At 57.2% G+C, this 27,957-nt stretch overlaps 1 protein-coding gene across 2 annotated transcripts in view; it reads left to right on the top strand.

Annotated features, from left to right (window-relative positions):
• Positions 1-2,910: 2,910 nt before the first annotated feature.
• Positions 2,911-27,957, top strand: part of ESYT3 (extended synaptotagmin 3) — a 38,419-nt gene continuing 13,372 nt past the window's right edge. For both annotated transcript variants that reach the window (XM_084901770.1, XM_084901769.1), the window contains exons 1-8: positions 2,911-3,450; positions 15,153-15,194; positions 18,519-18,653; positions 20,938-21,014; positions 22,455-22,521; positions 23,431-23,520; positions 23,908-23,963; positions 25,547-25,667. In XM_084901770.1, the coding sequence (XP_084757896.1) occupies positions 3,064-3,450; positions 15,153-15,194; positions 18,519-18,653; positions 20,938-21,014; positions 22,455-22,521; positions 23,431-23,520; positions 23,908-23,963; positions 25,547-25,667 (975 nt within the window). In that variant the 5' untranslated portion in view covers positions 2,911-3,063. The remainder of the gene's footprint in view (positions 3,451-15,152; positions 15,195-18,518; positions 18,654-20,937; positions 21,015-22,454; positions 22,522-23,430; positions 23,521-23,907; positions 23,964-25,546; positions 25,668-27,957) is intronic.

Here is a 27,957-nt window from a genome sequence, read left to right as displayed (position 1 = left end):
AGTTTATTTTATTAGATTGACATGTAAGCAAAATCATGTGATATTTGTCTTTCTCTAACTGGCTTCCTTCACTTAACATAATAGTCTCCAGGTCCATCCATGCTGTTTCAAAGGGTAAGAGATCCTTCTTTTTTTTTTTTTTTTACAGCTGCATAGTATTCCATTGTGAAAGGTACCGCAGCATTTTTATCCACTCATCTGCTGATGAGCACTTGGTTTGTTTCCAGATCTTAGCTATTGAAATAATGCCGCTATGAACATACGGGTGTTTTGGGATTCTTAGGATATATTCCCAGAAGTAGGATTGCTGGGTCAAATGGGAGTTCCATTTTTAATTTTTTGAGGAACCTCCATACTATTTTCCACAATGGCTTCACCAGTCTGCATTCCCACCAACAATCCACTAGGGTTTGCTTTAAAAAAAAACAAACAACATATATATATATATATATATATATATATATATATATATATATATATATATGTTATTGATAATAACATTGATTTTATACAGAGAAGAAGGGAGAGAGATAGAGAGTTAGAAACATCAATGAGAGAGAAACATCGACCAGCTGCCTCCTGCACACCCCCTACTGGGGATATGCCCACAACCAAGGTACATGCCTTTGACAGGAATCGAACCTGGGACCCCTCAGTCTGCAGGCTGACGCTCTATCCACTGAGCCAAACCGGTTTCGGCTGTATGGTCTTTATATATTTTGGAAATGAACTCCTTATCAGATGTATCATTGGTGAATATGTTTTCCCATACAGCAGGTTCCCTTTTCATTTTGTGGATGGTTTCCTTTGCTGTGCAGAAGCTTTACAGTTTGATGTAGTCCCATTTGTTTATTTTGTTTCCCTTGCCCTAGGCCAGTAGTTGGCAAACTGTGGCTCACAAGCCCCTTGAGTGCTCTTTGGCCCCTTGAGTGCTCTTTGGCTCTTTCACAAAATACCACGTGTGGGCATGAACTTACAGTGCGATTGAAGCTTCGTGGCCCATGCTCCGGCCCAGAAGTCAGTTTTCGGATCAAAAGAAATTTCAGTCGTTGTACTGAAGATATTTGACCCTGTTGATATTTGGCTCTGTTGATTAAAGAGTTTGCTGACCACTGCCCTAGGCAATGTAACAGTGAAAATACTCCTACGTGAGATGTCTGATATTTTACTGCCTATGTTTTCTTCTAGGATTTCTATGGTTTTGTGACTTACATTTAAATCTTTTATATCCATTTTGAGTTTGTTCTTGTGTGTGAAGAACACACCCTTGTTTTTCAAGCACACACAGAACCAAGATAGACTGTATGCTGGGCCATAAAAACCACCCTCGCTAAAGCAGCCCTCTACCCCACTCCAGTCACTCTCTCTCTCACCACTTACTGCGTTGTCTTCATACCTTTCCTTGTCTGCTCTTTTCTTGTTCTTGGATTGTTTGTGGCCTGTCTGCCCACTAGAAGGTCAGCTCTGTGAGAGCGGGCTTCTTCTGTCCACCCAGATCTCCGGTGCCGAGCACAGTGCCAGCCACGCAGCCAGCGGTCCTACTCATTTCCAGGGGCCGCCCAAACCAGGTGCCACACCCTGGGGGGCTTCAAACAACAGAAATGTATCCTCCTCCGTCCTGGAGACTTACTGTCTGAGCTTTGGAGACTTAGACAGTCCCCTGCTCCGATCATTCACAGCGGGTTAGACAGAAACCCAGGGCTTCATCACTGCCCCGCACGCTGCCGAGGGCTGGCTCATCATTCCTCTGTCGTCCTTCACCCATCCCATACCATGCTGGGCGCCCCGGAGGTGAGCGGGACCTGGGCTGGCCCTCGGAAACTCCTGGTCCGATGAGGCAAGGAATGAAGATCCAAACTAGCACCCGCACAGAGGTTGGGGGGTGGGAGGGCAGAAGGTGTTGTGGTCACAGGAGGGCTCCTGAGCTCGGCCAGGTTGGGCTGGGGGCTAGGTCTAAGCTGTATAGATGCAAGAAAAGGAGATGCAGCCGAAACCGGTTTGGCTCAATGGATAGAGCGTCAGCTTGGGGACTGAAAGGTCCGGGGTTTGATTCCGGTCAAGGGCATGTACCTTGGTTGCAGGCATATCCCCAGTAGGGGGTGTGCAAGAGGCAGCTGGTCGATGACTCTCTCTCATCGATATTTCTAACTCTCTATCTCTCTCCCTTCCTCTCTGTAAAAAAATCAATAAAATATATTAAAAAAAAAAAAAAAAAAGGAGATGCAGGGTTCTAGGGACCCCTTGGAGGGCTCAGGCACAAGGTCAGGTCCACGCTGGGGCCGGGAGGCCCTCGAGTGCCCAGCCAGGAGTCTGCACGGAGTGGAGAGACGGGTGTAGGAGACAGGCATTCGGTGATGTTTACCTGTGACAAGCCGTCTGTGCACAGGTGAGTCATACACTGCCTGCGGCAGCACCCGGTCCACCCAGGGTTTTCCAATGGGTGTTGCAACTGCACCCGCCTCTGACGCCTGCGCGGCGGGATGTGGATGTTGGAGGAGGCCCTTTCCGAAAAATAAAATATAGCCGAAACTGGCTATATTATGGTTTGGCTCAGTGGATAGAGCATTGGCCTGCGGACTGAAAGGTCCCGGGTTCGATTCCAGTCAAGGGCCTGCAACTTGGTTGTGGGCACATCTCCAGTAAGGGGTGTGCAAGAGGCAGCTGATCGATGTTTCTCTCTCATTGATATTTCTAACTCTCTATCCCTCTCTCTTCCTCTCTGTAAAAAAAAATCAATAAAATATATATTTTTTAAAAGATCATTTTTACACCCAGGCAACCTCCTGACCCCGCACCCTCCTGCATGGCCCCGCCCCTGGAGGCGGAGCCAACCTCGAGGGGCCGGGCTGGGGGCGGAGAGGCGCTGCCCGCGGCGCACTCCCAGGCCCCGCGCTGAGCCGGCCGCTGGGAACCTCGAGCTCCGAGCGCCCCGACGGCGCGGCCAGTCCCGCAGGCAGTCCGGTCCTCGCGCCCGGAGGACACATGTGTCCGGGCGTCCGCACGCACGGACCGGAGCCCCAGTGAAGCTTTCGGGGAAAAGCCAGACGGCGGCGGCGGGAGGAGATGCCCGCGGAGAGCCCCTGCGCCCCGGGCGCGCCCGCTGATGCCCCCTGCGCCCCGGGCGCGCCCGCTGATGCCCCCTGCGCCCCGGGCGCGCCCGCTGATGCCCCCTGCGCCCCGGAGCCGCGCCCGGAGCCGCGCCTGGCCGGCCAGCTGCTGCCCGAGCTGTGCGGCTTCGCGGCGCGCGTGCTGCTGTGCCTGGCGCCCGCCTACCTGGCCGGCTGCCTGGGGCTCAGCGTCACCTGGCTGCTGCTCGGCGCGCTGCTCTGGCGCTGCTGGCGCCGCAACCGCCGCGGGAAGCTCGGGCGCCTGGCGGCCGCCTTCGAGTTCCTGGACAACGAGCGCCAGTTCATCAGCCGCGAGCTGCTGGGCCAGCACCTGCCGGCCTGGGTGAGCCGACCCGGGACCTGGCGGGCGGGGGCCGGAGGTGGGGGTGGGAGGCCCTTGGTTGGAGGCTCGGAGGGAACCTGCGGTGCGCGGAGGGTCTGGGGACGCGGGGGCCCGAGGGAGGCAGGAGCCAGGGGACCCGCGGACCTGGTCCCCCACGGGCCCGGTTCAGAGACCGTGGGGCGGGGACCGTGCCCCTCCCGGCCCTCGTTCCCACCCCACCTTAGGTTCTCATCCCACCCCTCGTTCCCATCCCACCTCTCATTCTCATTCCACCTCTGGTTCGGCGGCTGCGCTGGGAGAGGGAACCTGGGTGTCATTGAAGGGCCCAGAGCCTGGGAGGGAAGCCACGGGCGGGCCACACCCCGAAAAACCAGGGCGCCCGGGCCTCTGCGGAGTTCCCCGGAGGGAGCGGGCCCGCCTGCTGATTCAAAGAAAGAACGCAGGAGCATTACCTCAATTCGATGAGATTCTGCTTCCCAGCATATGTTGACAGTTTGGCTCTGCGCTGGTCGGGATGGAGCTGGGAGGCAGGGCCAGAGACGGTTGTGCGGGGAGGGAGCAGAGAGGGGCAAGGGAGAGGCTGTGGGGCCGGGGCAGGGCTTCTCTCCCCCTCTGCCTGGCAGGGAGGCTTCGGATTTGGTCATTGGGCGCCCATTCCTGGGATTAGGAATCCAGGATGAGAAGCAGGTCTGTCTGATCACCTGAGAAGAGTATGCAAATAGGTGTAAATGTGATCACCTGTGAAGTGTATGCAAATAGGTGTAAATGTGGCTTTCTGACCCGCCGCAGGAAGGTTTACAAGCTGCGGGGAGGGGCGAAACGTGGAAAACCTGGCAACTACTCGGTGGGATATTCTTCTCCATCCTCTGCCTCCTGAGGACGGAGACAGGCTCTGGGGAGGCGGGGCAGCTGCCCCTTGCCCGCGATGCCAGCACAGCTGTCTCTCTCTTACACCGGGGGCACCAGGCCGCCTTGCCATCTTGAGACCTGATTTCCTCGCATGGGAGTTGGCGGATGGCTTACGGCCCCCTTTGATATCACATTAACACGGCCAGCCCGCAGCTGGGGTTGAAGAAAAGCCCAGGGTCTCCGCCCCAGGCCGTGATCCCGGGCCTCACCTGGTCCCGCAGAGCAGCCCGGGGAGGAGGGGGGTGTGCGTGGCCGCCCGCTGCTCTCAGGTGGCCGCTGCTTGGAAAGCTCCCTCCTCTGCCTTCCACCGGCCTGTGCGGGGCAGAGCCAAGGCCAGGGGGGCTGAGCAGAGACGCCATCATCCCCCCCCCCCCACAGCCGTCTGGGACTTGGCGCTCGGTTCTCACTGCAGCAGCCTTTCCTGCCCTATCAGACCCTCCCCACAGGGCTGCCAGTTGCTGCCTCCGGGTGATCTTAGACGTTGTCCTCCCTGTTGGGGCTCCTCGTCCTCACCTGTGAGAACCCCAGACAGGCCCCCTGGGCCTCCCGGGGTCTCTTCCACGGAAGATGCAGCTGGAAGGGATGCTTCCGCCTGAGAAGGGCTGTGAGGAGAGAACCTGTGGACTGCCCTGTCCTGTGGCTGTGGCCGGGGCTCGGGGAGAGAGCAGCGGGCCTCCCCGGCTCAGCCCCTGGGCAGGAGTGGCTGCCGGGGGGCCGTGTGAGTGCTGCTCGCACCCAGCATGTAGGGCTGTTTTTGGAGGAAGGGAGAGCTGCCTCGGTCAGCCCCCCTGCCAGCCTGCGGTCTGGGGGACAGCAGAGTGACAGGAGTGGGGTGACATCCAGCGCACCCCCATTCGGCTGCAGCCTGGAGCGCGTTCCCCCAGCGGCTGTGTGAGGTGAGTGTCCGAAGCTGCCTGTTCGGAGCCGGCGATGAGGGCTCGTGGGGGCTGTGCCCGCACTCTCAGCTCCCGGGCCTCCTGACCCTGCCTTCCTTGTAGGAAACTGGTTCCCAAGGGCCCTAGCAGCACGTGTGTCCCGGAGCGGGATGACCGCAGGGGTGGACCCGGAGGAGGGATGTGCAGAGGGGGGGCTGTCCCGGCTCCGCCTGCCCGGCTCTGCTGGGCCCGGCCTGTGGGTGCAGGGACTCCAGCCGTGGTGCTCCAGCACCCACTTCCCTCTGACCCTCAGCATCGCTCCCCCATGCTCTGGGCTCCTCAAGACCCTCCTGGGGAACCCTGGCTGCTGCTCTAACCCTAAGCCCCGCCCCATCCTGGGGCAGGGTCCCGTGGGAGCCGGGCAGGCCGCACTCCTGGGTTCCTGCAGCCGCCCCTTCGCAGCTGCGGGCGATGATGCTTATTCTCGAGCCCTTGCCGGTGCCCAGGTGGCTGATGGGTTTGATATTGTTTTGCTGCTGCCACGTGGGCCGGTGTGAGGAGGGAGGTGTTTGGGGACTGAGGGCCTGAGGTCAGGTGGAGAGAGGAAAACACTGTCAGGAAACGTGGCATTCTGTCTGTCTGTCTGTGGTCTCGGGCCTGACAGCCAGTCAGGCACAGTGCACCCTTGTGATTGGGGGCAGGTCTGGGCTTGGAGTCTGTGCTCGTTCATTGGGGACCTGTCTTCTCTGGGTCCCGGACTTCTCTCGGGACACGACGAGGACTTAGGAGCCTGCCATGAGGAATCCGTCCCCAGTTGGCTTTTCTCTGGTGCCCCCTGCCCGGAGGACCCTGTTCCCCAAACTTTCTGCCTGCCTCCCCTCCCCCAATTGGGTGCACCTGGTGGATGGCGGCTGACAGGTGAGCATCCCAAGGCTCAGGGCAGCATCCCTGCGATGCTGGGCCCCTGGGAGGGCCCCTGGAAGCCCCGCAGCCAGCCGTCCAGGCAGACAGCCAAGCTGAGTGCTTTCCTCTGGGAGTTGGGCGTGCCTCCTTTGGGTGGAGCCCCGGTTTTCCAGGGCCCAGGCTCTCACGGTCCCTCCGGTCCCTCCCTCTGGTGCTGAGACTTTGGTTAATGAGGGAAGAAAATGCGATGACAGCTCTGAGCCGGGCTGGGCACTCTCAGGTCCCGTTTCAAAGCTCACTTCTTGGAGCTCATATGTGGAACCTGGTTTTGAACATCAGGACTGCTTGGGGGCCACTGGAACTGGGGGGCTTCTACCCATGAGGCCACGAGGCCAGTGAGGTCACTCATGTGGCTTGGCGTCACCAGGCCTGTCCTCAGGAGGCAGGAGGCAGGAGGCAGGAGGCAGGCAGGTTTCAGTCACGCCCCAGGGTCTCTGCCCCATGTCTTAGCGATGCTTCATGGACTTCCCAGGCCCCGGGCCAGGATTGGGCAAGAGAGGAGCAGAATGTGGGCCTCCCCGCCTCCAAGCCCAGCACGGGGATCTAAGGCATCCTTTACTCAGTTGGCAAGCATCTGCCGAGGGCTTGCAGGATGCCAGGCCCCGTGCCACAGGCTGGCCCACAACACGAGTGACACTGGGTCCCCGCCCCTGAGGAACCCCGGGGCTAGGTGGCTCCAGAGCCGAGAACAGCCTTTCCTGACTCAGGGTGATGAGTCTGCAAGGTGGCAGTGCGAGGCTCCGGGCCGGGCCCAGGCCCACGGGCCAGGCAGCCTCCTCGGAGGAAGTGGCCCTCAGGTGGGAGTGGCTCAGCTGTGAGGGGAAGGGCAGTGCCTGGAGCTCAGTGATATAATGATGTTAGGGGTTTGTTTTTTTTTTCCCTCCCTGCTCGCTCTTTCCTTCCCTTTTAGTGGCGCAAATGATAATGATCCCTTTGTAAAGGAATTGAGGTCGGGCCAAAACCGGTTTGGCTCAGTGGATGGAACCTTGGCCTGTGGACTGAAAGGTCCCAGGTTCGATTCCAGTCGAGGGCATGTACGTTGGTTGCGGGCACATCCCCGCTATGGGGTGTGCAAGAGGCGGCTGATCATGTTTCTAATTCTCTATCCCTCTCTCTTCCTCTCTGTAAGAAAATCAATAAAATATATTTAAAAAAAAGAAAAAAAGAATTGAGGTCGGTAGGTTACAGGTTAGAATTTGGTGTTCTCTCGGGAGTGACAGCTGTGACTTTGGAGCCCCATCAGGAACCCCATGGGGCACAGGAGCCACCTTCCTCCAGGGCCTGAGCAGGTCCTCCGGCCTGCAGCCCTGCTCACTCATCTCCCACACTCCCCCCTCCCCCTGCAGGACCAGAACCGCCTGGGAGCTTGTTAAGGATGCAGGTTTCCAGGCCCTGCCCCAGGCCTCCTGACGCAGCATTGCTGGGGCTCTACCCAGGAGCCCATGTGTCTCTGAGCTCTCCAGGGGGTGGTGATGCAGAAAAGTTTGAGAGCCACTGCCCAGTCTAGCCCTTTGCATTGCCCGGTGCTGTGGGTGTCCCAGCACCTGGGGACCTGGGGCAAAAGCTCAGTGACATTGGGGCTCAGTCTGAGAGCGAGCCTCCTGCCTCCTGCCTTCCCTTCAGGGGCCTGGTGAGGGAAGACACGGACAGAGGCCCTGACCGGGCCCCTCTGCCGCTCCTCACTGGGAAGCGCCCTCCGGGGCAGACTTTCTCAGGGCGCTCACGGGCATTGGGCCCTCCTGTCTGGCCGCCTTTGGGGGCACAGCTCCCTCAGCCGGTCAGCAGAGGCCAAGGAAACAGGTCCACGGTCGTCCTTCCTCTGTGGCCTCAACCAGGTGGCCGAACTTTCGCTGTGTCAGCCTCTCCCCACTTTTTACTCTCCGTCTCGGTGGTCTCCCAGCGTGCAGAGCTGGGGGCACCGAGAGACCCAGTGGAGAATTTGCTGGGCTGTGGGCCGGGCAGCCGTGGGCACACCGCCAGGTGCCCCTGTTCTCGGCAGGTACCTGAGCTTAAAGGTGTCAGAGGGTCTGTGCCTCCAGGGTCTGTGCAGCTTCCAGCAAGCGACCGCGTCTGAGCCAGGAGGAACGCTGAGCACCTTACGTGCGTTGTCTGAGTCGAGTTTCATTTTCTCAGGAACTCTGTAGAGTGGGCAGTGCTGGACCCATCTTGTGGATGAGAAAACTGAGGTTAACAGGGGCTAAATTTCAAATGTGAAAAGAATAGGCTAGCGGGACACTAATAAATGGACTTTATTTATTAGTCTGGTAGTCATCAGTTCGACAGTCATAATGTCTGCTTTCTTATTATCTTTGCAAACCGTTTCTGGGGGCATGATGTTGCCTTAGGCCAAGTCCAAAGGCGGTTTTTGCCTGTTTTAACATTCCAAAGGTTTGAGGTGTAAGGTGTGCAAGGCCATTCCTCTGGGATGGCAGCTCTGGCTCCATTTACTTATTTAATTAATTTTTATAATCTAATAAGGGGTTAAGGGGAGAATTAAATAACATGAGATAACAGGAACTCAAAAGGGTTGAAAATAGGACTGGAGAAAGATGTACTGGGCAACTTCGAAACAAAGAAAGCAATTTTTATATTAGATAAAACAGTATAACTCAAATATATCATAAAGACAAAGAAAGATGTTATCTTCTATAATAATAAAAGTGCAATATGCTACTTAGACTGGACAGCTGAATGACCTTCCGGACGTCATTCTGGATGTCCTTCCAGATGAAGCTGCAGGGGCCGAGGCAGAGGCGGTTAGGGGCGATCAGGCAGGTAGGCAGAGTGGTTAGGGGTGATCAGGCAGGTAGGCAAGTGGTTAGGGGTGATCAGGCAGGCAGGTAGAGTGGTTAGGGGTGATAAAGCAGACAGGTGAGTGGTTAGGAGCCAGCAGTCCCTGACTGTGAGAGGAACATCCCCTGAGGGGTCCCAGATTGCAAGAGGGTGTTCAAGCAGGGCTGAGAGAGCACCCCCCCCCACCTCCCCACCCCCCACCCCCACCCCCGCGCACAAATTTCGAGCATCAGGCCTCTAGTAGTCTCATAAGAGTAGCCATAACTAAGAATATATAATCATGGCCATGTATTTTGTATATTATAAACTTGAAATATAAACCAACAACTGAAAAACTGCACAGAGGAGATAAATCAATAGTTGGGCTTGAAAGTTTTCATACATTCCGCTCTGAAAATGAAAGATAAAGTAGACAAAGAGGAAACAAGAATAAAGAATATTAAAAGGACATGATTACTAACTTGATCACACATGGGACAGTCATAGGAATTAATCACGCACTAAACCACAAGGGCATTAGCAATATATTCCAAGGAATTGTCCAGGCCACAAAGAAATTAGAAAACAATAATGAATGGATTGCTGTAGAAATCTCATGTGTAGATTTCTAAAAACATTACTATTTTAAAAAATCATTTAAGAAGATATAATAATGGAAATTATAAAAGAAAAACAAACCACTATGTCATACATTTTAGGGGACTTATAACAAATTATTCCACTCTAAGATTCATAGAGTTCTACTCTAAGAACATAGAAAAGCAATGGTTTTATTTTTCAAATTACAGTTTACATTCAGTATTAATTTGCATTAGTTTCCAGTGTACAGCAGAGTGGTCAGATAGTCAGACACTCCACAAAGTGAGATTTAGATCAAATAAGAAGGAAGGAAGGAAATAAAAAAGATAAGGATGAAATATAGAAAATTTAAAGGAAAAGGAGACAGAAAATTAACAACAAAAAAGTTAGTTTTCTGAAAAGATGAATACAATAGGCAAAATATTTGTCAAAGTTTGATAATGATAAAGAAAAAATGAAAGCAGTATGGAGTGAAAAAGGAATAAATACAGACATAACATAACGATACAGATTTCAAATAATAAAATATTATAAACAAATATATATCAATACATTTGAAAACCTAGATGGGACACACTTATAGAAAAAATGTAAAGGCCACAATTACCACCATAAGAGAGAAGGAGACCTTGAACACCTCGCTAACCATGAAAGAGGGAAAGGTAATTTACCGCCCCCTCCGGCTCAGGTGGTTTTCTAGGTAAGATACCCTAACCTTCATGGGTCAGGTAGTTTCTATAGTTACAAGTTGTTGCAGAAAAGAGAAAGATGAGGGAAAAGCTATCTCACTCATTTTTTGATTTATTGTAAAATCTTTATACCAAGACCAGGTATGAACTGAACAAGAACAAAACTTGTAGGTATCACTTCAAATCCTGAGTGTATAAAACCTCAGCGAACTATCAGCTGACTAAATAAATATATTAGAAAAAGGGGGTTAACCCAGGAACTTGAGACAGTTCTGCTTTAGAGAGAAATGTCAGTGAAGTTGCCCGCGTTAGTGAACAAAAGGGAAAAGAACGTATCTCGGTATGTATGAGGAAATATTGAACGGGGCTCAGTGCCCTTAAACAATGAAGCTCTCAGGAGCAGAGGATTCCTCCTCCTGGCAGAAGCTGTCCTCTAAAAGCATCCGGCAGCCGAAGCTGGTTTGGCTCAGTGGTAGAGCGTCGGTCTGCGGACTGAAAGGTCCCAGGTTCGATTCTGGTCAAGGGCATGCACGTTGGTTGCGGGCACATCCCCGGTAGGGGGTGTGCAAGAGGCAGCTGGTTGATGTTTCTCTCTCATCGACGTTTCTGGCTCTCTATCTCTCTCCCTTCCTCTCTGTAAAAAATCAATAAAATATATATTAAAAATAAATAAAAACGTCCAGCAAAAACCGTGTTTAACACATCGCAGACGGATCACGAGAATTCTCTCTTCTGTTCTAAGGCTTGTGACTAATCATGACAATTCTTTAAAAAGATATTAGCTTGTAAGAAAATGTAATAACTCCAAAATGCAATGGGTGTTTAATTTTAAAGCGTGCCTTTAACATTTATGTAAAACGTTTTTTTGTACTCAGTCAGTAGAAACGTGTCTGGCCACTGGGTAAAGCTAGCAATGGAACTGCTGGCCCACAATGTGTTAGAAAGTTCCCGGGGAGGTCAGGGTCAGGAGAGAGGTGCTCGCTACCGCCCCGCTAGTCACACAAGAGAAACCAATAGTAAAGATAAGGGCGGGGAGCAAAGAACAACAGGAGTTATTATTTGGAGATTATAAATGAATGTAAATAACTCTGAGAATCAGTGGGCCATTAGAACTCGTAACAGATTTCAGCCAAGTAGCCCAGAAAATGAAATTTCTAATAACCGTAACACCGTCAGAGCCAGCTAACAAAATATGCCCAGGACTTTAACAGAACGCAGTTTGTGACCCTACCTGAATACAGCCATGTGCATTAATAAAGGGAAATACTCTGGTCATGGACGCAGACTTAATATTGTAAAGATGTCAGTTCTCTTACAAATTTATAAATTAAAAAATAGAGCAATCAAAATCCCAGGAGGATATATACTTTTTTTTTTTTTTGCCGGATAAGATGATGCTAAGGTTCCCATGGAAGTAGAAATAAATACCTGCCATGTTTTGAATCAGCCTAAAAAAGAAAAGCAAAATTTGGGGCTTCACCCTCCCCCCGGTGGTACTGCAGAGCCAGAGAGATTACAGCGGAACAGTGGCGGTGCAGGGACAGACCAGGCCAAGTTCAGCGCCAAGTTCAGCCACACGTGAGAATGCACACGACTCAGGAGGGAAGTAGCCTTACAAGTCAGGAGAAAAGTGGACTTTTTTTTTTTTAAATTTTTAAAAAATATATATTTTATTGATTTTTTATAGAGAGGAACGGAGAGGGATAGAGATTTAGAAACATCGATGAGAGAGAAACATTGACCAGCTGCCTCCTGCACACCCCCTACCGGGGATGTGCCCGCAACTAGTGTGCATGCCCTTGACTGGAATCGAACCTGGGACCCTTCAGTTTGCAGGCCGACGCTCTATCCACTGAGCTAAACCGGTTTCGGCTTTTTTAATTTTTAGTATGTGATGTTAGAAAATTGCCTTAGAATGAGAGAGAAATGAAATGATAGGCCTATCTCACCCACTATTTAAAAATCCCAGACTAAGTGCAACAGCTAAAATATGAAGCCCATAGATAAAAACAGAGTAGCTGAGAATTGGAAATAGGGAAAGATCCCCAGAAGACCAGTGATAATGGAAAAACGGAGTAATGTGTCTATGTCGGGCTGAGTGCTGGGTACGAGGAGCCAGTCTCTTCATTCCATCCTCTGGGCCAGACTTGTCGGGGGCACCGGGAAGGCGGCCTGGCTGCTGTGTGGCTCCTGGGGAGGGATGGCAGGTGCTGAGGGGCTGAGGAGGGCCTTCAGAGTGCCTGAGGCAGGACCTGACGCTCTCTTGGTCTGAGTTGCTGCTCTGCCTGGGGGTTCAGGCTCGCTGTCTGGAGGAATGTCTTAGCGAGAAGCCTCCAGCGCAGGCCTGGGCGGCCCGGAGACACCAGGCCCAGGTCATCGGTGCGACCCTGGGCCTCCCATGGCCGCCCTCCCCGTCGGGGTGAGTGTGGGTCACGCTGAAGCAAGAGATGGGCTGGCCAGGGGCCCCTCCCCGCCACCCCTGCTGAACCCCAGAGTCACGCCCGGAGCTTGTTAAAGATAAAGGGGAGGCCCCGCCCTGCCGCCCTGATTCAGCCCATGTGGGGCGGCTCAGCAGCCTCTGTCTGACCGGCTCCCACGCCTGGCCAGCCTGGACCACCTCCCCCGGGTCCAGGAGATGAGGGCTGCTCAGCTCCCGGGGGTGCAGGACCGCCCGGGGAGGAAGGGGTACACATGTCTGCCTGGGGCGGGGGGAGTGGGAAGGGCTGTGGTTAGGGTGGGAGGAGCGCGAGGGGTCCAGCCTGGAGGTGCCAGGGAGAGCCCAGCTGTCACCAGACTCATCTCTGCAATGCCCCCTCCGCCCGCCCCCTCGGCTCTGACCCCGGCCTGGAATGGTCTGTGGATTGCCTGGTTCCTTCACTTGCCTGGGAGCTCCTTGAAGGCCAAGCACATTGCATTCATTCATTCACTCATTCATTCATTCCACAAATATGCATTAAGACATTGGCATGCCCGGGGCAGGCCCTAATGGGGATGGAGGCTGAGTCAGCCCACTAGCACTTCCAGTCCCGGCAGGAGGCAGGGAGACCGGGCAGCGCCAGCGTGTGCTAACACTGCGGGGGAGTCAGCAGACACGCCACAGGACACTCACCCCGCCTGAGAGGCCGGGAGGCCACCGGGAGGAAGTGGAGTCTGGGAGGGTGATGAACGGGGCAATTAAAGGCGAACAGGGAAGTGTGCTTCAGCCCCGCGGAACGGGACGTGCAGGCCTGGGCCGGGGCTGAAGAGGTCAAGGCGACTACTTCAGACGGGGATGTGCTGGGGGGTGAGGCCCGGGTACGGGCTGGGGCCCCGCAGAGCCCGCGAGCAGGCGTGTCTACGTCAGTGCTGGCCGCGCGGCAGGGGCACTCTCCGGTACCCAGCGGGGCCTGCTCCGGGCAGCTGCGGGGCATGGGTGGTGAGCGGCTGCTTTTCTCCAGCCGGACTGGGGGGCCTGACCCCAGCTCCTGCCACTTCCTTCTCCGTCATCCCCCTCTGTTCCTGGGGCCTGGGCCAGTGCTCCTCCCGGGAACCAGGAAGCATTCCTTCAGCCCCTGAGCCTCAGGACCGGGCTCCTGGGACCTCACAAGCTGAAAACTGTGTCCCAGTGTCCGTGAGAATTCCAGGGCTCCGCCTCCTGGGGAGTGGCTCTCCCCGGGATAGTGGTCTCAGAGGCCTGGGCCTGGGCCTGGAGGGCACCCTGGGGCCTGGCGGGTGTGCGCTGGGTGCGAGGGCTGCAGGGACAGCTCTGCTCAGTCCCCGGGCAGTGAGCCTCGAGCTGATGGGAAGGACCAGCCCTTTCTCCGCCGGGGAGGTCCGGGCCCAGTGGATCTCTCTGAGTTGCCTTGCACTATGGGCATGGCACTAGCAGTGGCCTTGTTACCCATCTGCTTTGTACCAGCTGCCCCGCACACTCTTTGCCCTCCGCCCATCCCAGAAACCCCGGGGGAGGGGCGGAGACCCCTGGGGAGGGTATGAAGCCCCCTCCTTCACCTCATATCAGGGAACCGTTAGCCAGCAGGATTCCACTGCATCCTGGGCACCTCCCTCTCGGACGGCAGGACTCAGCAGCAGGCAGGGGCTGGGGCCGTGACCAGGAGACCCCCACCCCACCCTTCTCCCCCGCCCCACCTGAGGGCCCTCCTTCCTGGGGAGGGGTGGGGCTCAGCTGGGGCTCCTGGACGCGGAGAAGGGTCCCCCTCGGCAGCCCCACCCCCCACTTGCCGATGTAACCAGCAGCAGGACGCCCTTTCTGGCTTTTCCAATGGGCACCAGGGACCTGCAGAGTCTGCACCCTCACACTGTGGGGCTCAGTGTGACCTCTGTGTCTGTGAAAACTGCTTCTGGAAAAGACTGGAGGAAGCGTATCCACCCGCCCACGGCCGGCCGCTGCCACTGGTGGCATTCCCTGACAAAATACGTTCCCTTTGGCTTAGCTACACGTCCTAGTTCTTCTGCCGAGCACTGTGCCATTCACAGGAATATGGTGCCAGGAGCAAACCCCGTGTTATCCAGGGAGAGGCTCCGGCGGGGGCTGCTGGCTTCCACCAGGAGGTGGGCCTTGTGTGCCCAAGAGAAGGAGCGGGTTCTGTGAGCCCCGGGGGGAGGAGAAGTGGGGGGGGGGGGAGGAGGATCGCCACAGCCACCCGGAGGGCACCCCAGGCCGGAGCTGGCGGAGCTGGTGTCTGGCGCCCGGTCAGTGTCACAGCCCAGCGTGGGCCCCACCGGCCGGCTGCTCCCTGAGGGCAGGGCCGCTGAGTCAATGCCGGGCGCCCAGTGCGCTCAGCGCCCGGAGGAGACCTGCCCCCGGCACAGCCCGGCTGGCCCGGCAGCCCGTCTGGTGCCAGGAGCCTGCAGCTCTCAAGTCTAACGTCCCCGCGGGCCTTCTTTTCTCTAGATCCACTTCCCGGACGTGGAGCGGGTCGAGTGGGCCAACAAGGTAAGGCTGGGCACCGGGCGCGGGGCTGACCTCACTCCAGGGCCTCCCGCCGCCTCCCTCCGCCGAGGGACCTGCAGGGATGGGGCAGGAGGGGGGCAGCATGTGGGCCCAGGCCCTTCCTGCCCTGGAGTGGTGGGTGGCCTCCTCCCGTCTCTCCCCTTAGCCCTTCCCTCCCGCCCGGTTCTTCTCATCACCAATGGCTCTCTTTGCTATGAAAACACATGCTTTTTCCTGTGCAGTTAATGCATGGTGCAGCAGGGACGTCAGGAAAGACAGAGTGTAGACAGAAAAGCGCAGCCTCGCTGAAACCGGTCTGGCTCAGTGGATAGAGCATCCGCCTGCGGACTGAAAGGTCTCGGTCAAGGTTCAGTCCCGGTCAAGGGCATGTTCGATGGTTGTGGGTGCATCCCCAGTGAGGGGTGTGCAAGAGGCAGTGGATGGATGGCTCTCTCTCATCCATGTTTCTAACTCTCTATCCCTCTCTCTTCCTCTCTGTAAAAAAATCAATAAAATATATTTAAGAAAGAAAGAAAGAAAGAAAGAAAGAAAGAAAGGAAGAAAGAAAGGAAGGAAGGAAAGTGCAGCCTCCAGCGGCCTGGCCCAGAGACGCTGCCTGGGAGCGGAGGGGGCTGATTCCACAGCTGCCTCTGGCCTCGGCCTTGGCCTGGCTCCCAGCCCAGACCCGCCAGCACTGGCCTGGCGACCGGGCAGGCTGCCTGGTGTCTCAGAGCCGGCTCCCTCCTCCGTGCAGGGGAGCGATTATGGTCCCCGCCAGAGCGCTTGGTGCGCGGATTAGTGAGGTAATTAGTGCCCCACGGTGCCTGGCTTCCTGGGTGCCAGGATGGCTGTCCTCACAGGTGTGGCTGTTCAGATGCCCCGGGCTGGGCTCTGAGGCTCCGGGTCCGGCCCCTCCCCTTACAGTGAGAAAGCAGACTAGTTCCTCCGGGCCCTGGCCAGAGCTGCCCCTCCATGTAAAGGCTCGTGCAGTCCCCCTGGAGACCTGAACACAAACCTCGCCTCTGTTCTGGATAGGAATGACTTAGGTTAAATAGAAAAACAGCGTTCGGATTATTGTGTTTTGTTTTTTTGTTTGGGTGTTTTTTGTTAATCCTCACCTGAGGATATTTTTCCCTTGGAAAAATGTTAGGGAGAGAGGGAAAGACAAAAAGAACATCCATGTGAGAAAAACACATGGATTGGTTGCCTCCTGCACACGCCCCCACCAGGCCAGGGAGGAGCCTGCAACCAAGGTACATGCCCTTGACTGGAATTGAACCAGAACCCTTTGGTTCGCAGGCTGATGCTCTGTCCACTGAGCCAAACCACATAGGGCCCGATTGTGTTTGATCTAAGGTTGCTATTCTCGTATTACCCCAAATGTCTTTGCCGAGTGGATCAAAAGCTTCTCTGCCTGGCCGGCATGGCTCAGTGGTTGAGCGTTGACCTATGAACCAGGAGGCCACTGCTCAGTTCCCAGTCAGGGCACATGCCCGGGTTGTAGGCTCGATCCCCAGTAGGAGGTATACAAGAGGCAGCCAATCAATGGTTCTCTCTCATCACTGAGGTTTCTCTCCCTCTCCTTCCCTCTCCCTTCCTCTCTGAAATAAATGAATATATATATATAATTTTTAAAAAATATATATTTTATTGATTTTTTACAGAGAGGAGGAGAGAGGGATAGAGAGCTAGAAACGTCGATGAGAGAGAAACATCGACCAGCTGCCTCCTGCACACCCCCTACCGGGGATGTGCCTGCAACCAATGCACATGCCCTTGACCGGAATCGAACCTGGGACCTTTCAGTCTGCAGACCGATGCTCTATCCACTGAGCCAAACTGGTTTCGGCAATGAAAATGTATTTTTTTAAAAACACCTGTTCTCGGCCTCTGGGTGAAATGTGGAGGAAGCGGTTTGCTGCTTTAGCGGGAGGGAGCAGATCCCTGTGGGTCAGTGCGGGCCCAGGGCCTCTGGGACACACCGTGTCCTGTGTGGCCCCCCCCCACCCCCGTAGTGTGTTTCTGTGCGCTTGTGTGTTCCCAGGCCCCGCAGGCATGGTATCTTCTTGCTTCGACGCGCACCAGAGGAGCGAGGCTCAGGGCGGGGAAGCAGTCACGTAGGGAACCACACGCGGGGGCACCCAGTGCGGCCCTCAGAGCCTGGTGCTCAGGAGGCCGTGGGCAAGTGACAGCGAGCGAGACGGGAAGGCGGGACCAGCCCCTGGGAGGCCCCCGGGAGAGGGGCGAGCCTCCCGCCCAGGCTGGGGAGGCCCCTCTGTAAACTGAGGCCGGAGCCTGAGGGAAGGAGAGGAGCCTGCGGCCGCCCTGCCCTCCCTCTATACTCCTCTCCGGTCCCGTCTCCGGCACCAGGCCCGTCTCCGTGCCTTCCCCTCCCCGGCCCCGCTCTGGTGCCCAGACCCGCCGTGGTCACTCTGCGGAGAAATCGGCCGGAGAAGGCAGCCTGTTCTGACGGCTAGAAAAAGCCTACATCCACAGGAGACAATTGGTTTCTCTTCTGCGGGGTTTTTCCCTTAAACTCCAGGCCTGCTGTTCCTTACTTATCCCACAGGGAAGGTTCAGATGGCGTGTGTGTTAGCGCAGGACGGAAGGACTTTGTTCGGTGTGGTGAAGGACTGTCTGTCTCGGGCTGTTCCGCACACAGCGCCAGATCTAGGGGACCTGCTGTCTGCACGAGAGCAAGAACCACTGCTGTAGTTACCCCTGCGTGGCGGACAGGCGGCCGGCTGGGCGGGCAGATGGGCAGTGCAGAGGATCCTGTGGCCCTTATAGGCATATATTTAAAATAGAATTTTAGCCGAAACAGGTTTGGCTCAGTGGATAGAGCGTCGGTCTACGGACTGAAGGGTCCCAGTTTGATTCCGGTCAGGGGCATGTGCATTGGTTGCGGGCATATCCCCTGTGGGGGGTGTGCAGGAGGCAGCTGGTCGATGTTTCTCTCTCATCGATGTTTCTGGATCTCTATCCCTCTCCCTTCCTCTCTGTGGAAAATCAATTTGGGAAAAAAAAAAAAAAAGTATATATATATATATATATATATATATATATATATATATATATAGCAACCAATGAATCAGTGAATGCATAAGTGGAAAAACAAATAAAAAAAATAAAATAGAATAGGATTTTAACATAGAAGATGTTAAATTTTGGAAGTGAAATTCCAGGTTAGCTTTTCAGTGAGGGCTGGGATTAGGCCGGAGATGGCCGTGCCCCAAGGCCTGCCAGCGTCAGTTCAGGCCGCCATGGGTCTGGGGAGGAGGACACAGCCCTGACCACTGAGGGCCTCTTCCCGTCCCATGCCCACAGGTCATCGCCCAGATCTGGCCCTACCTGAGCTTAATCATGGAAAACAAGTTCCGGGAGAAACTCGAGCCCAAGATCCGGGAGAAGAGCGTCCACCTGCGGACCTTCACCTTCACCAAGCTCGACTTCGGACGGAAGGTCAGTGCGGCTGGGGGCAGCCAGCCTGGGCCGAGGCTCTGTCCCTTCCCCCGGTCACGGCCCCGGGGCCTCCGCCTGGACCCCCTCCCCCACCCCCCCGCCCCGGCTCCCGGGCCTCAGTACCATCTAGCCCAGTGGTCGGCAAACTCATTAGTCCACAGAGCCAAATATCAACAGTGCAACAATTGACATTTCTTTGGAGAGCCAATTTTTTTTTTTAAACTTCAACGTCTTCTAACGCCACTTCTTCAACATAGACTCACCCAGGCCGTGGTATTTTGTGGAAGAGCCACACTCGGGGCCAAAGAGCCGCGTGTGGTTCGAGAGCTGCAGTTTGCAGACCACGGGTCGATGCAGATCTGAGGGAGCCCCGCTCAGAGCAGGGTTGGGGTGGGAAACAATTCCAGATTTTCTCAGCCAGCGTTTGAAAGGATGGAAGCCAGCCAGATACAGGTGTCCAGGTCCCACCTGCTCCCCCCGGGTGCTGGCCAGGGGACACACCCTCTGGGCGTGAGAGGGCACCTCACTCAGAGCGGTACGTGACGCCATGCCAACCCATTGATCCTGGCGGGCCGTGTCCAGAGCCCAGACTCGGGGTGCAAGAGGCTTCTGTGTAACAGACCTAACACTACATCTTCCCTATTCTAGCCTGGGCTCCTGATGCCACCTCCTGCCCCACCCCTCTGGCCCCAAAGGGCCCCCTGGATGTGAGTCTGACTTTGGTCATCTGAAAACTCACCCCCAGGCAGAGGAGCGTGGCTGTCATCACCCAGTATACGGAGGCCTGGCCTCTGATCTGCTCTGGAATAAGCAGGTGTCCGAGGGAGGCCAGTCTGCTGAGAGCTGCGGCCCCGGGCAAGGACCCCGCTCTGATGCCCCTCCCCTGCCACCCCCTCCCCCAGTGGGGGCTGGGTCAGGCTCGCCTGAGCCCTAGAGAGTCTGGCTCATGGCACTCAGACTCTGCCAGGCCTGGCTCGTCCCAGAACCTGCTGGTTCATTTGTTCATTTGTTCATGTGTGAGGCATCCGCCGCAGACAGAGGCGGTGTGGCTGCGGCCCCGCCTTCAGGAAGGTGCCGGTCCTGTTGTGGAGGCAGATGCACGCACAGGCGGATGAGGACGTGGCAGTGTGCGTGGCAGTTTGTGCAGGGGTGCAGGAATGCGTGGATGCAGGGGTGGGGCGGTGGCAGGCGGGGAAGGCTGCCCAGAGGGGAGGTAGCTGAGCTGGCATTTGAAGAATTCTGCAGGCGGAGAGCCCGGCAGCCTGCAGACGGCTGTGTGGAGAGCAGAGCCTGCTCAGCCAGGCCGATCGCCTGGTGGTGCCGGTGGGATGTGGCACTGCTGGAGAGCGCCCCCTGCTGGCAGCAGGCACAGGCCTAGAGGTGGCTGATCCTGAGAATGCTTAAAAAATATATATATATATATATATATATATTATTGATTTTTTTACATAGAGAAAGGGAGAGGGATAGAGAGTTAGAAACATCGATGAGAGAGAACCCTCAATCAGCTGCCTCCTGCACACCTCCTACTGGGGATGTACCGGCAACCAATGTACATGCCCTCCACCGGAATCGAACCTGGGACCTTTCAGTCCGCAGACCGACGCTCTATCTACTGAGCCAAACTGGTGTCGGCATAAAGTTTATTTTTGATTCTTGCTAAACGATAACCAGGCCTTCCTCAGTGCCCTGACAGGAGGAGAGTGGGCAGAGCGGGGAGAGAGGTGACCTCGGAGCCCAGCCCTCGGCCCAGAGCCGGGGGCCTGCGTCCTGGCGTGGGGCTCTGACATTGCTAGGGTGAGATCACTGACCCTGCAGCTTCCTTTGCCCTGAGGAGCCACCTCCTCATCTGCCTGAACTGCTTAGACGCCCCTGCAGGGAGCCTTGGCTCCCTCTGCCCACCCCACACCGGGCTAGGAGGTGCCCCCGCCGTCCCCAGATGCCCACGTGGCAGCACAGGCTGCACCTCCCTCCCTCCCCGCCGTCTCCTCGCTGGGCTGGGGCTGGGGGCTGGGGGCTGGGGGCTGGGAGGCCAGGTCCGGCCACCATGCTTGTCACCTTCTCCCAGGCCGGCGCGGGTGCAGCGTGGGAGCGCAGTGACTGTCTGTGGAGGGGAGAGAAACGAGGGGCACGTTCCGGGGAGGGAAGTACCGGGGTGACCGAGGCCGGTGGGACTGCGGCGTGGGTTTCTGCGGTGATGCCTTCGGAGCTCAGAGGTCGTGCTGGTCGTTGTGGACAGAACCCGGCCGCATGCCCCCGCCGACCTCGCCCCCCTCTCTTCCAGTGCCCCCGGGTCAACGGCGTCAAGGCGCACACCAGCAAGCACAACCGGAGGCAGGTGGTCCTGGACCTGCAGATCTGGTGAGCACTCCTGCCTGGGGGGCGTGGGTCCGGGGCCACGTTCTGTGGGAGCAGCCGGTGTGCAGATGGGGTAGCTGGTAGACGCTCTGACTTGCCCCTCAGAGCAGATATTACCCCCCTCCCCCCACAAGCTGCCCCGGGCTGGAGCTTGGGATGGGGAAGTTTCAGCAGAAGGCATGGTCCGGGGAGCCACCACCCTCGGACCCCTCAGTCCAGGCCTTGCTCCTCCAGCAGACCAGGCACCAGGCGTGTTCTGGGTGCCAAGGCCAGGAGCTGAGCTCTCCTAGGGGCTGGGGCCAGGTCTGACCTCGAGGGTCCGAGCAGCTGCCTCACAGAGGATGTAGCAAGACGGAGCACGGGTGACAAGATGCTGGGGCTTGGGGCGAGTCCCCGGGAGCTCCCACCCAGGCTGAGGGATGCCCAGATCTGGGCCCTGTGGCGCCTCTGAAAACGGAAGGAGGCAGAGACACATAAATGACTCGCTGAGTGGGTTGGGCGAGGGCTCAGTTTCTGAATGAGGTTTGCAACAGGCCTTGAGTCGGTGAGAAGGGAGATTGAACCCAGGAAGTCTTCCTGGAGGTGGTGAGATCGGAATTATGTGTTAAAGGAACCAGGACCAACTCCCGAGGCCCCAGAATGTTGCCCTCCTTCTCAGTGCCTCGTATTTCCTGTTCTTGTCCCAGAGGCTGGCACTGAGGGCAGAGTCGGCTCTGGGAATCCCATCCCCAGTTGGGGGCTGCTCTCACGTGTGCTGGGATGGTGACAGCTTTGGATCTGGCCCCAGGGCACTGCTGCAGAGCCTGTGTGATAGCTAGGGCCTGTCAGGGTCACCTGGCTTCCCCACCCAGCTTCCTGGTCAGCCCCCGAGTCCCCAGGCTTATCCTGGCCCTTCCAGGGGCGCTCGCTCCCCTGCCTGTGCCCTGCAGATACTTGGTGGCCACCGCATGGCTCCAGGCCTGTCACAGGGTCTCGGCCTTTAGCCTCAGAGGCACTCCCCCGTTCTGAGCGCCCGGGGCCCAGCACTTGGCAGGAGCCTCCGGCAGGACTCGGCTCCTGAGAGCATTGCCTTTCCTCCCCCACCCCAGCCGCCGCCCGGGGGAGGGCTGGCGGCAGGCAGTGTGGCTGCCCTGTCCGCGGGGAAGAGACCTGGCGGAGGGCGGCAGGAGCAGAGCCGTGGCAGGGGGTGGGCCCTGTGTTCCCCTCCTTCACCTCCCTGGGGGTCGTGGGACCAGGTGATGCTCAGAGTCACGGTCATCACGGGCAGAGCTGGGATGTGCATGGGGCCTGGGTGCAGGGGCCGGGGTCAGTGTCTGTCAGAGCCGAGAGAAGCCGAGGCTGCGAGGGAGACCTATCCGGGTGAGGCGGGCCCGGGCTGGTTTCCCCCCCTCCCTGAGAGGTGGACCTGTCCTCTTCCCGACCTTCCTCTCCCCCCACTTTCAGCTACATCGGGGACTGCGAGATCAGCGTGGAGCTGCAGAAGATACAGGCTGGTGTGAACGGGATCCAGGTGAGTGGGGCCCGATGGTGCTGCCCCCACTCCTGTCCCAGGGGTGGGGGTGGGGGTGGGGATCAGGCCAGGGAAAACACAGGCTCATCCTGGAGCAGGCTGCCAAAGGGGGTGGTGAGCCGAAACCAGTTTGGCTCAGTGGTAGAGCGTCGGTCTGCGGACTGAGGGGTCCCAGGTTCGATTCCGGTCAAGGGCATGTACCTTAGTTGCGGGCACATCCCCGGTGGGAGGTGTGCAGGAGGCAGCTGGTCGATGTTTCTCTTTCATCGATGCTCCTAGCTCTCTATCTCTCTCCCTTCCTCTCTGTAAGAAAATCAATAAAATATACTTAAAAAAAAAAAGTAAATAAATAAAAATTTTTTAAAAAGGGGGTGGTGACACCACACAGGCTGGTAATGACGGAAGGGTTCCAGGCCCCAGGTCACACGGCCAGGAAGTGACTGCTGGGCCCCCAGTCTGCGGCTCAGCCCCAGAGCCCTCAGCCCTCAGCCTGTCTCTGTCTGAGAGACTTCCGCGGCTCAGAGAGGCAGGGGCTCTGGGGATGGGGTGATGCAGACCCCGTGCTTGGAAACGGGCAGATTGAGGAGGAGGGGGAGGAGGAGGAGGAAGAAGAGGAGGAGGAGGAAGAGGAGGAGGAGGAGGAGGAGGAGGAGGAGGAGGAGGAGGAGGAGGAGGAGCCATGCCTGGGATGTGGACGAGGCTGCAGGCCCTCAGCCCAGTGCCCCCCGGGAAGGCGGTGGGGCCAGCTCATGGCCCCTGGGGAGCTAGCCAAAGGTGGCAGGTTTCTGTTTGTGGGTGTGGTCCCTGCGGTGACAGCAGCCGGTCCTGACGTGTGTGGCGTGGGCGTCGGGGAGAGGGCGGGCGCGGGCGGAGGGGAGAGTCCCTCACGGAGCCCGCGGTGCCGTCCAGCTGCAGGGCACGCTGCGGATCATCCTGGACCCCCTCCTGGTGGACAAGCCCTTCGTGGGGGCCGTGACCGTGTTCTTCCTGCAGAAGCCGGTGAGCCCCCGGACGCCAGGCCGGCCCGCCACCCCCGGCCGTGAGCGGCGCCTGCCGGGCCCGGGCGCTGGGCCTGACCCACGAACGGAGATGCCTAAGCCCCCTAGACCGGCTCCCACGTGCCCGTCCTGGGAAATCTACCGCAGCCGGAGGCGCCCGACTCGCTCTCCCCGAGACCAGAGCCGCTCGGGGAAGCTGCAGGGCCCCCCAGGGCCTCGGGCGCTGGCCTCGCTGCGTAACCCAGGCAGGAAGGCAGCAGGCCCCACAGCCCGGCCCCGGAGCGGGCGCCTCAGCAGGCTGGGTTCTCCGGGGGCGTGGGTGCTTGGCAGAGGGCTCTCAGTCCTGGGCTTCTGGCTCCTTCCAGACTAACAGCCCCTCTGCCTGCAGCACCTGCAGATCAACTGGACTGGCCTGACCAACCTGCTGGACGCACCGGGAATCAAGTAAGTGCCCGTGAGGGCCGCCAGCGGAGCCGGCGGGGGTCCTGGAGCTGAGCTCAGGGCCGGTGCGCAGTGGTTGTGTTCCTCCCTGTGTGAGGAGCGGGGCAGGCACCCAGCTCCCCGCCCTCTGGGGGACAAAGGGGGTGGGAGTGGGAGGCTGACAGCATTGTTTGGCCTCTGTGTGTGTTCTGAGCCTGTGGGCAGGCACTGTGCTCAGAACACACACACACACACACACACACACACATCACATATGTGTACACACACACACACACACACACACACACACGTGGGAGAGCGGCTCTGATGCGATGGGATGTCCTAGAGGAGGCGTGGGGGCTAATGAGGCTCCTGGCGCAGTTGGTTAGCAGCTGTGACTTTAGACAAATTGCTTCACCTCTCTGGGCTCTTCCTCAGTGAAAGTGGAGCACATGTTAGAAATAAGGCGGGCCCCTAAGTTCAGGGGTCCTGGTAGAACACAAAACATGCTTGGGAGCCAGGCAGCACAGCAAACATCTTCACTGCTACGCAGAAGGGCGCTCACACATGCACACTGCGCAGGTGGTCTGCTGGGCTTTATAATCCCTGACGCATGTGACCTGTCCCTTGCTCTTGACTGGAGCTCAGGCGCACAGTCTTTCGCGATTGGCTAATTCAAAGAGAAGGGGTTGGCCTTTGCTGTTTCAAGATGGCAGCCCCCAGGGAGCTGCAAGCCTTGTGGCCAACATGGCGGCTGCCAAGTCACACAGTCCAAAAAGGCAGCTGTCTAAACTGCTTTTTTTGGCAGAAAAGGTGACTTGTTTATTCTCACACAGTGAATGAGGATGTGATGTGAGGGACCCGAGGGCTAAGGTAGAGACCACTCACTCATGGTGGTGGCAAGGTGGGTGTGGTGAGAAGCCCGTGTGGCCGCCCCACCATGGCCACAGGCACAGTGAGGGCACCAGTGAGGAGGAGCTGGTCTGGGAAATCCCTCCTTCCTGGGGCTGGCAGGGAGGGTGCTGTACCCAGAGCTGCAGGCCACCAGTGGAGAAGGGCCTCAGCCCTCTGTGGACACAGCCCCAGCAGGGAGGGCCAGCTGGGCCAGTCGGGCTCGCACCGCTGGCTCACCAGGCGTGGGCAGCTGTCCCCCACCTGCGGGGAGGAACCCTCTTTTAGGGACGGTCCCTGCTCCCTCTCTGGGGGGTGGAGTCAGCCAGAAGATGAAGAGAATGTGGATGTGATGGGAGGGACCAGCGGGCTAAGGTAGTGACCACTCATCCAGCATTCACTGTGCGCCAGGCACTGCTCTCAGCCCTTTCCACATGTGAGCCATCCTCGTCAAACGCTGGGGGGCAGGTATGATGATCCTCGGTTTAGGGATGAGGAGACTGAGGTCCAGAGAGGTTATCAGGTTCCCCAAGGTCATACAGCTCCTGCGATTCTAACACGGCTTCAGGCCGGCACTCTTAGCTACCACGCTGAGGCTGTAGGCAGGGCCCACCCTGGCGCTCTGCTCCTGTGCCAGCTCCGGGGATGGGTGGAGGGATGGGCGGCCGGGGGGAGGCAGTGCCACCTCTCACAGCTGGTCGTGCCCACCGTCCCAGTGAGATGTCAGACAGCCTGCTGGAGGACCTCATCGCCGCCCACCTGGTGCTGCCCAACCGCGTGACCGTGCCCGTGAAGAAGGGCTTGGATGTGACCAACCTGCGCTACCCTCTGCCCTGCGTGAGTACCCGCAGCTGCCAGGGCCGAGTGCCCAGGGCCTGGAGCTGGGGATAGATGGCTGGAGGGGAGTGCATTCTCACATGGGGGAGGGACATGGCACCTCCGGTTTATAGGGCGAAGACTGAGTCTTGGGATTGACTTGTCCAACGTCACCCATACAGGGATGGGCAAAGCCCAGGTGGCACTCCTTCCCAGATCCTGGTACCCTGTGCCCCCGCCCCAGGAGACTCAGGAGCTCCCATCCTCCTTCGGGGACATGAGGCTCCTGACTCCATCCTCGGGGGCTGTTGGAAAGGAGAATGTTTGGTAGAGCCAGGCGGGAGGCTTCCTTGGGTGCTCAGCCCACTGTTCTCCCACCCCCATCCTGGGCCCAGCTAGGGAGGCCCCTGGGGGCAGCCATGCAGCTTCGTACAGAAGGGGCCCTGGCTGTGGCCCTGAGCCCTCAGGGCTGGGAGTCGAGGCCTCGGGAAAGGGGAAAGTGCCCACTTCACCATCAGCACCAGGTGTGGCCATCAGCCTACTCAGGCCATGCAGGGTTGAGGGACTGGATCGCCAGGGACACTCAGTCCATCCTGTCGGCCTTCCCATATGGAGTGTGGGCTCCGTCTCACTACGGTGAGGCAGTCTCAGACTAACAATGCGATGCCACCTCCTGCGTCACAAACGCTAAAACACTCCTCGGTGTCCCACGCCAGGTGTGCTGTCAAGCTGCTGCGACTTAGACCCAATAGGAACAGTTCCTCTGTGTGTCTGGGACACCAGCTGCCCGTGAATGTTTATATTGATTTATATTTTTAGGGTTTAATTTTTACCTTAATTTTACAATCATATAAAAACACTAGATGCGTGGTGCATGAATTTGTGCATGGGTGAGGTCATGGGGGGGGCCACTTGGGGTTGTGAGGGCCCGGATCATGCTGGTTGGCTGCAACAGTGTGCATCATAGCCACTGGTCATTCTGGTTGTTCTGCTGTTCTGGTTGCTGGGCTTTTATATATATATATAGACTAGGGACCCAGTGTATGAATTCGTGCATCTTGAAAGGAACTGTGGGCCGCGAGGCTGCGTTCGCCATCAGCAGGTGTGAGTGGCAGCTACTGCCCTGATTGCCCCTCAGCAGGGGGATGTGGAGAAGCCCTGGGAGATGATTGGGGCCAGCAGCCGCCGCTCACACCTGCTGATGGGGCTGAGCAATCAGGCCAGCGCTGGGCACTGGCAGCGGGTGCGAGTGGCGGCTCCTGTGCTGGCAGTGGGTGCAAGCAGGGCCAGGGCTGACAGCAGGTGTGAGTACCAGTCAGGACCGAAGCACGCAGGAGCAAAGAATTTTTAGTAACCTCCAGAGGCTCGCCCTGATGACAGTGATTGGCGCCCCCGCTCAGCTGCTCCAACATCCTGCTGCAGGCAATGCCCACCATGTTCCACATATGCCCCCTGGTGGTCAGTGTGCGTCATAGTGACCAGTTATTCGGTTGTTCTGCCATTCGGTCTATTTGCATATTAGCCTTTTATTATATAGGTTGTGCATGCTTCCAAAGTGCAATATAAAGAACAAGTTATATTTTAAGAAGTCTGGCTTCTAGCCCTTGTCCCTCACCCTACTCTGCACCTTCTCCCTGGAAGTAGTGGTTTCTCTCCTCCTCTCCCCCCACACACTATTTTTCACTTGTTTTCTAAGATGGCTGATACGCCCCTGTGTTGATGCCTGCTCACCTGTCCTCAGAACCCCTTTCCTGGGTGACGGCCGCATAGCACTTCCCCGCCTGGGTGTGTCAGGCCGTGTCCTGGGGATCTCTCCCTGACTGTGTGGATGGAGCCCTCATTCTGAGGGCCGCCTGGGTGCTCCACGTGCAGGCGTGCTGCACGAATTTTATCGGTTCCTCACTGACACACAGTTGTGTCTTGCGTTTTTCTGGGACAAACAGGCTGTTGGGACGTGTTTACAGTATGGCTTTAGGGCTGGGTCCGAGGGAAAATACCTACGTACTTACTAATATTTAAAAAGAAATAGTTCCAGGCAGGAAGGCTACTCTTCCCAGTCCTTGGCTCTTAGGACATAGCCTGAGGTGTGTGTGTGGGGGGGGTGTCAGGGAGATAGTGCTGGGGCTTTCAGGAGGGCAGGGACCCCCTGCCAGCAGCAAGCAGTGCCCGCGGGCTGTATGCACCTGGGCACTGGGAAGAAGTGACCCTGGAGGTCAGTCTGCATGCCGGTTACAGACAGGAAACCTCAGGAGGCTCTGTTTGCCGTGGTTGTTGGCATGGGCGGCAATGGCTGCCGTGGAATCAGCCAGTC

This window comes from Pipistrellus hanaki (assembly GCF_964339955.1).
Source record: "Pipistrellus hanaki genome assembly, chromosome: 13".
Lineage (NCBI taxonomy): Eukaryota > Metazoa > Chordata > Mammalia > Chiroptera > Vespertilionidae > Pipistrellus > Pipistrellus hanaki.
Note: the sequence above shows the minus strand (reverse complement) of the source record. Positions and strands in the feature narration are given on the sequence as shown.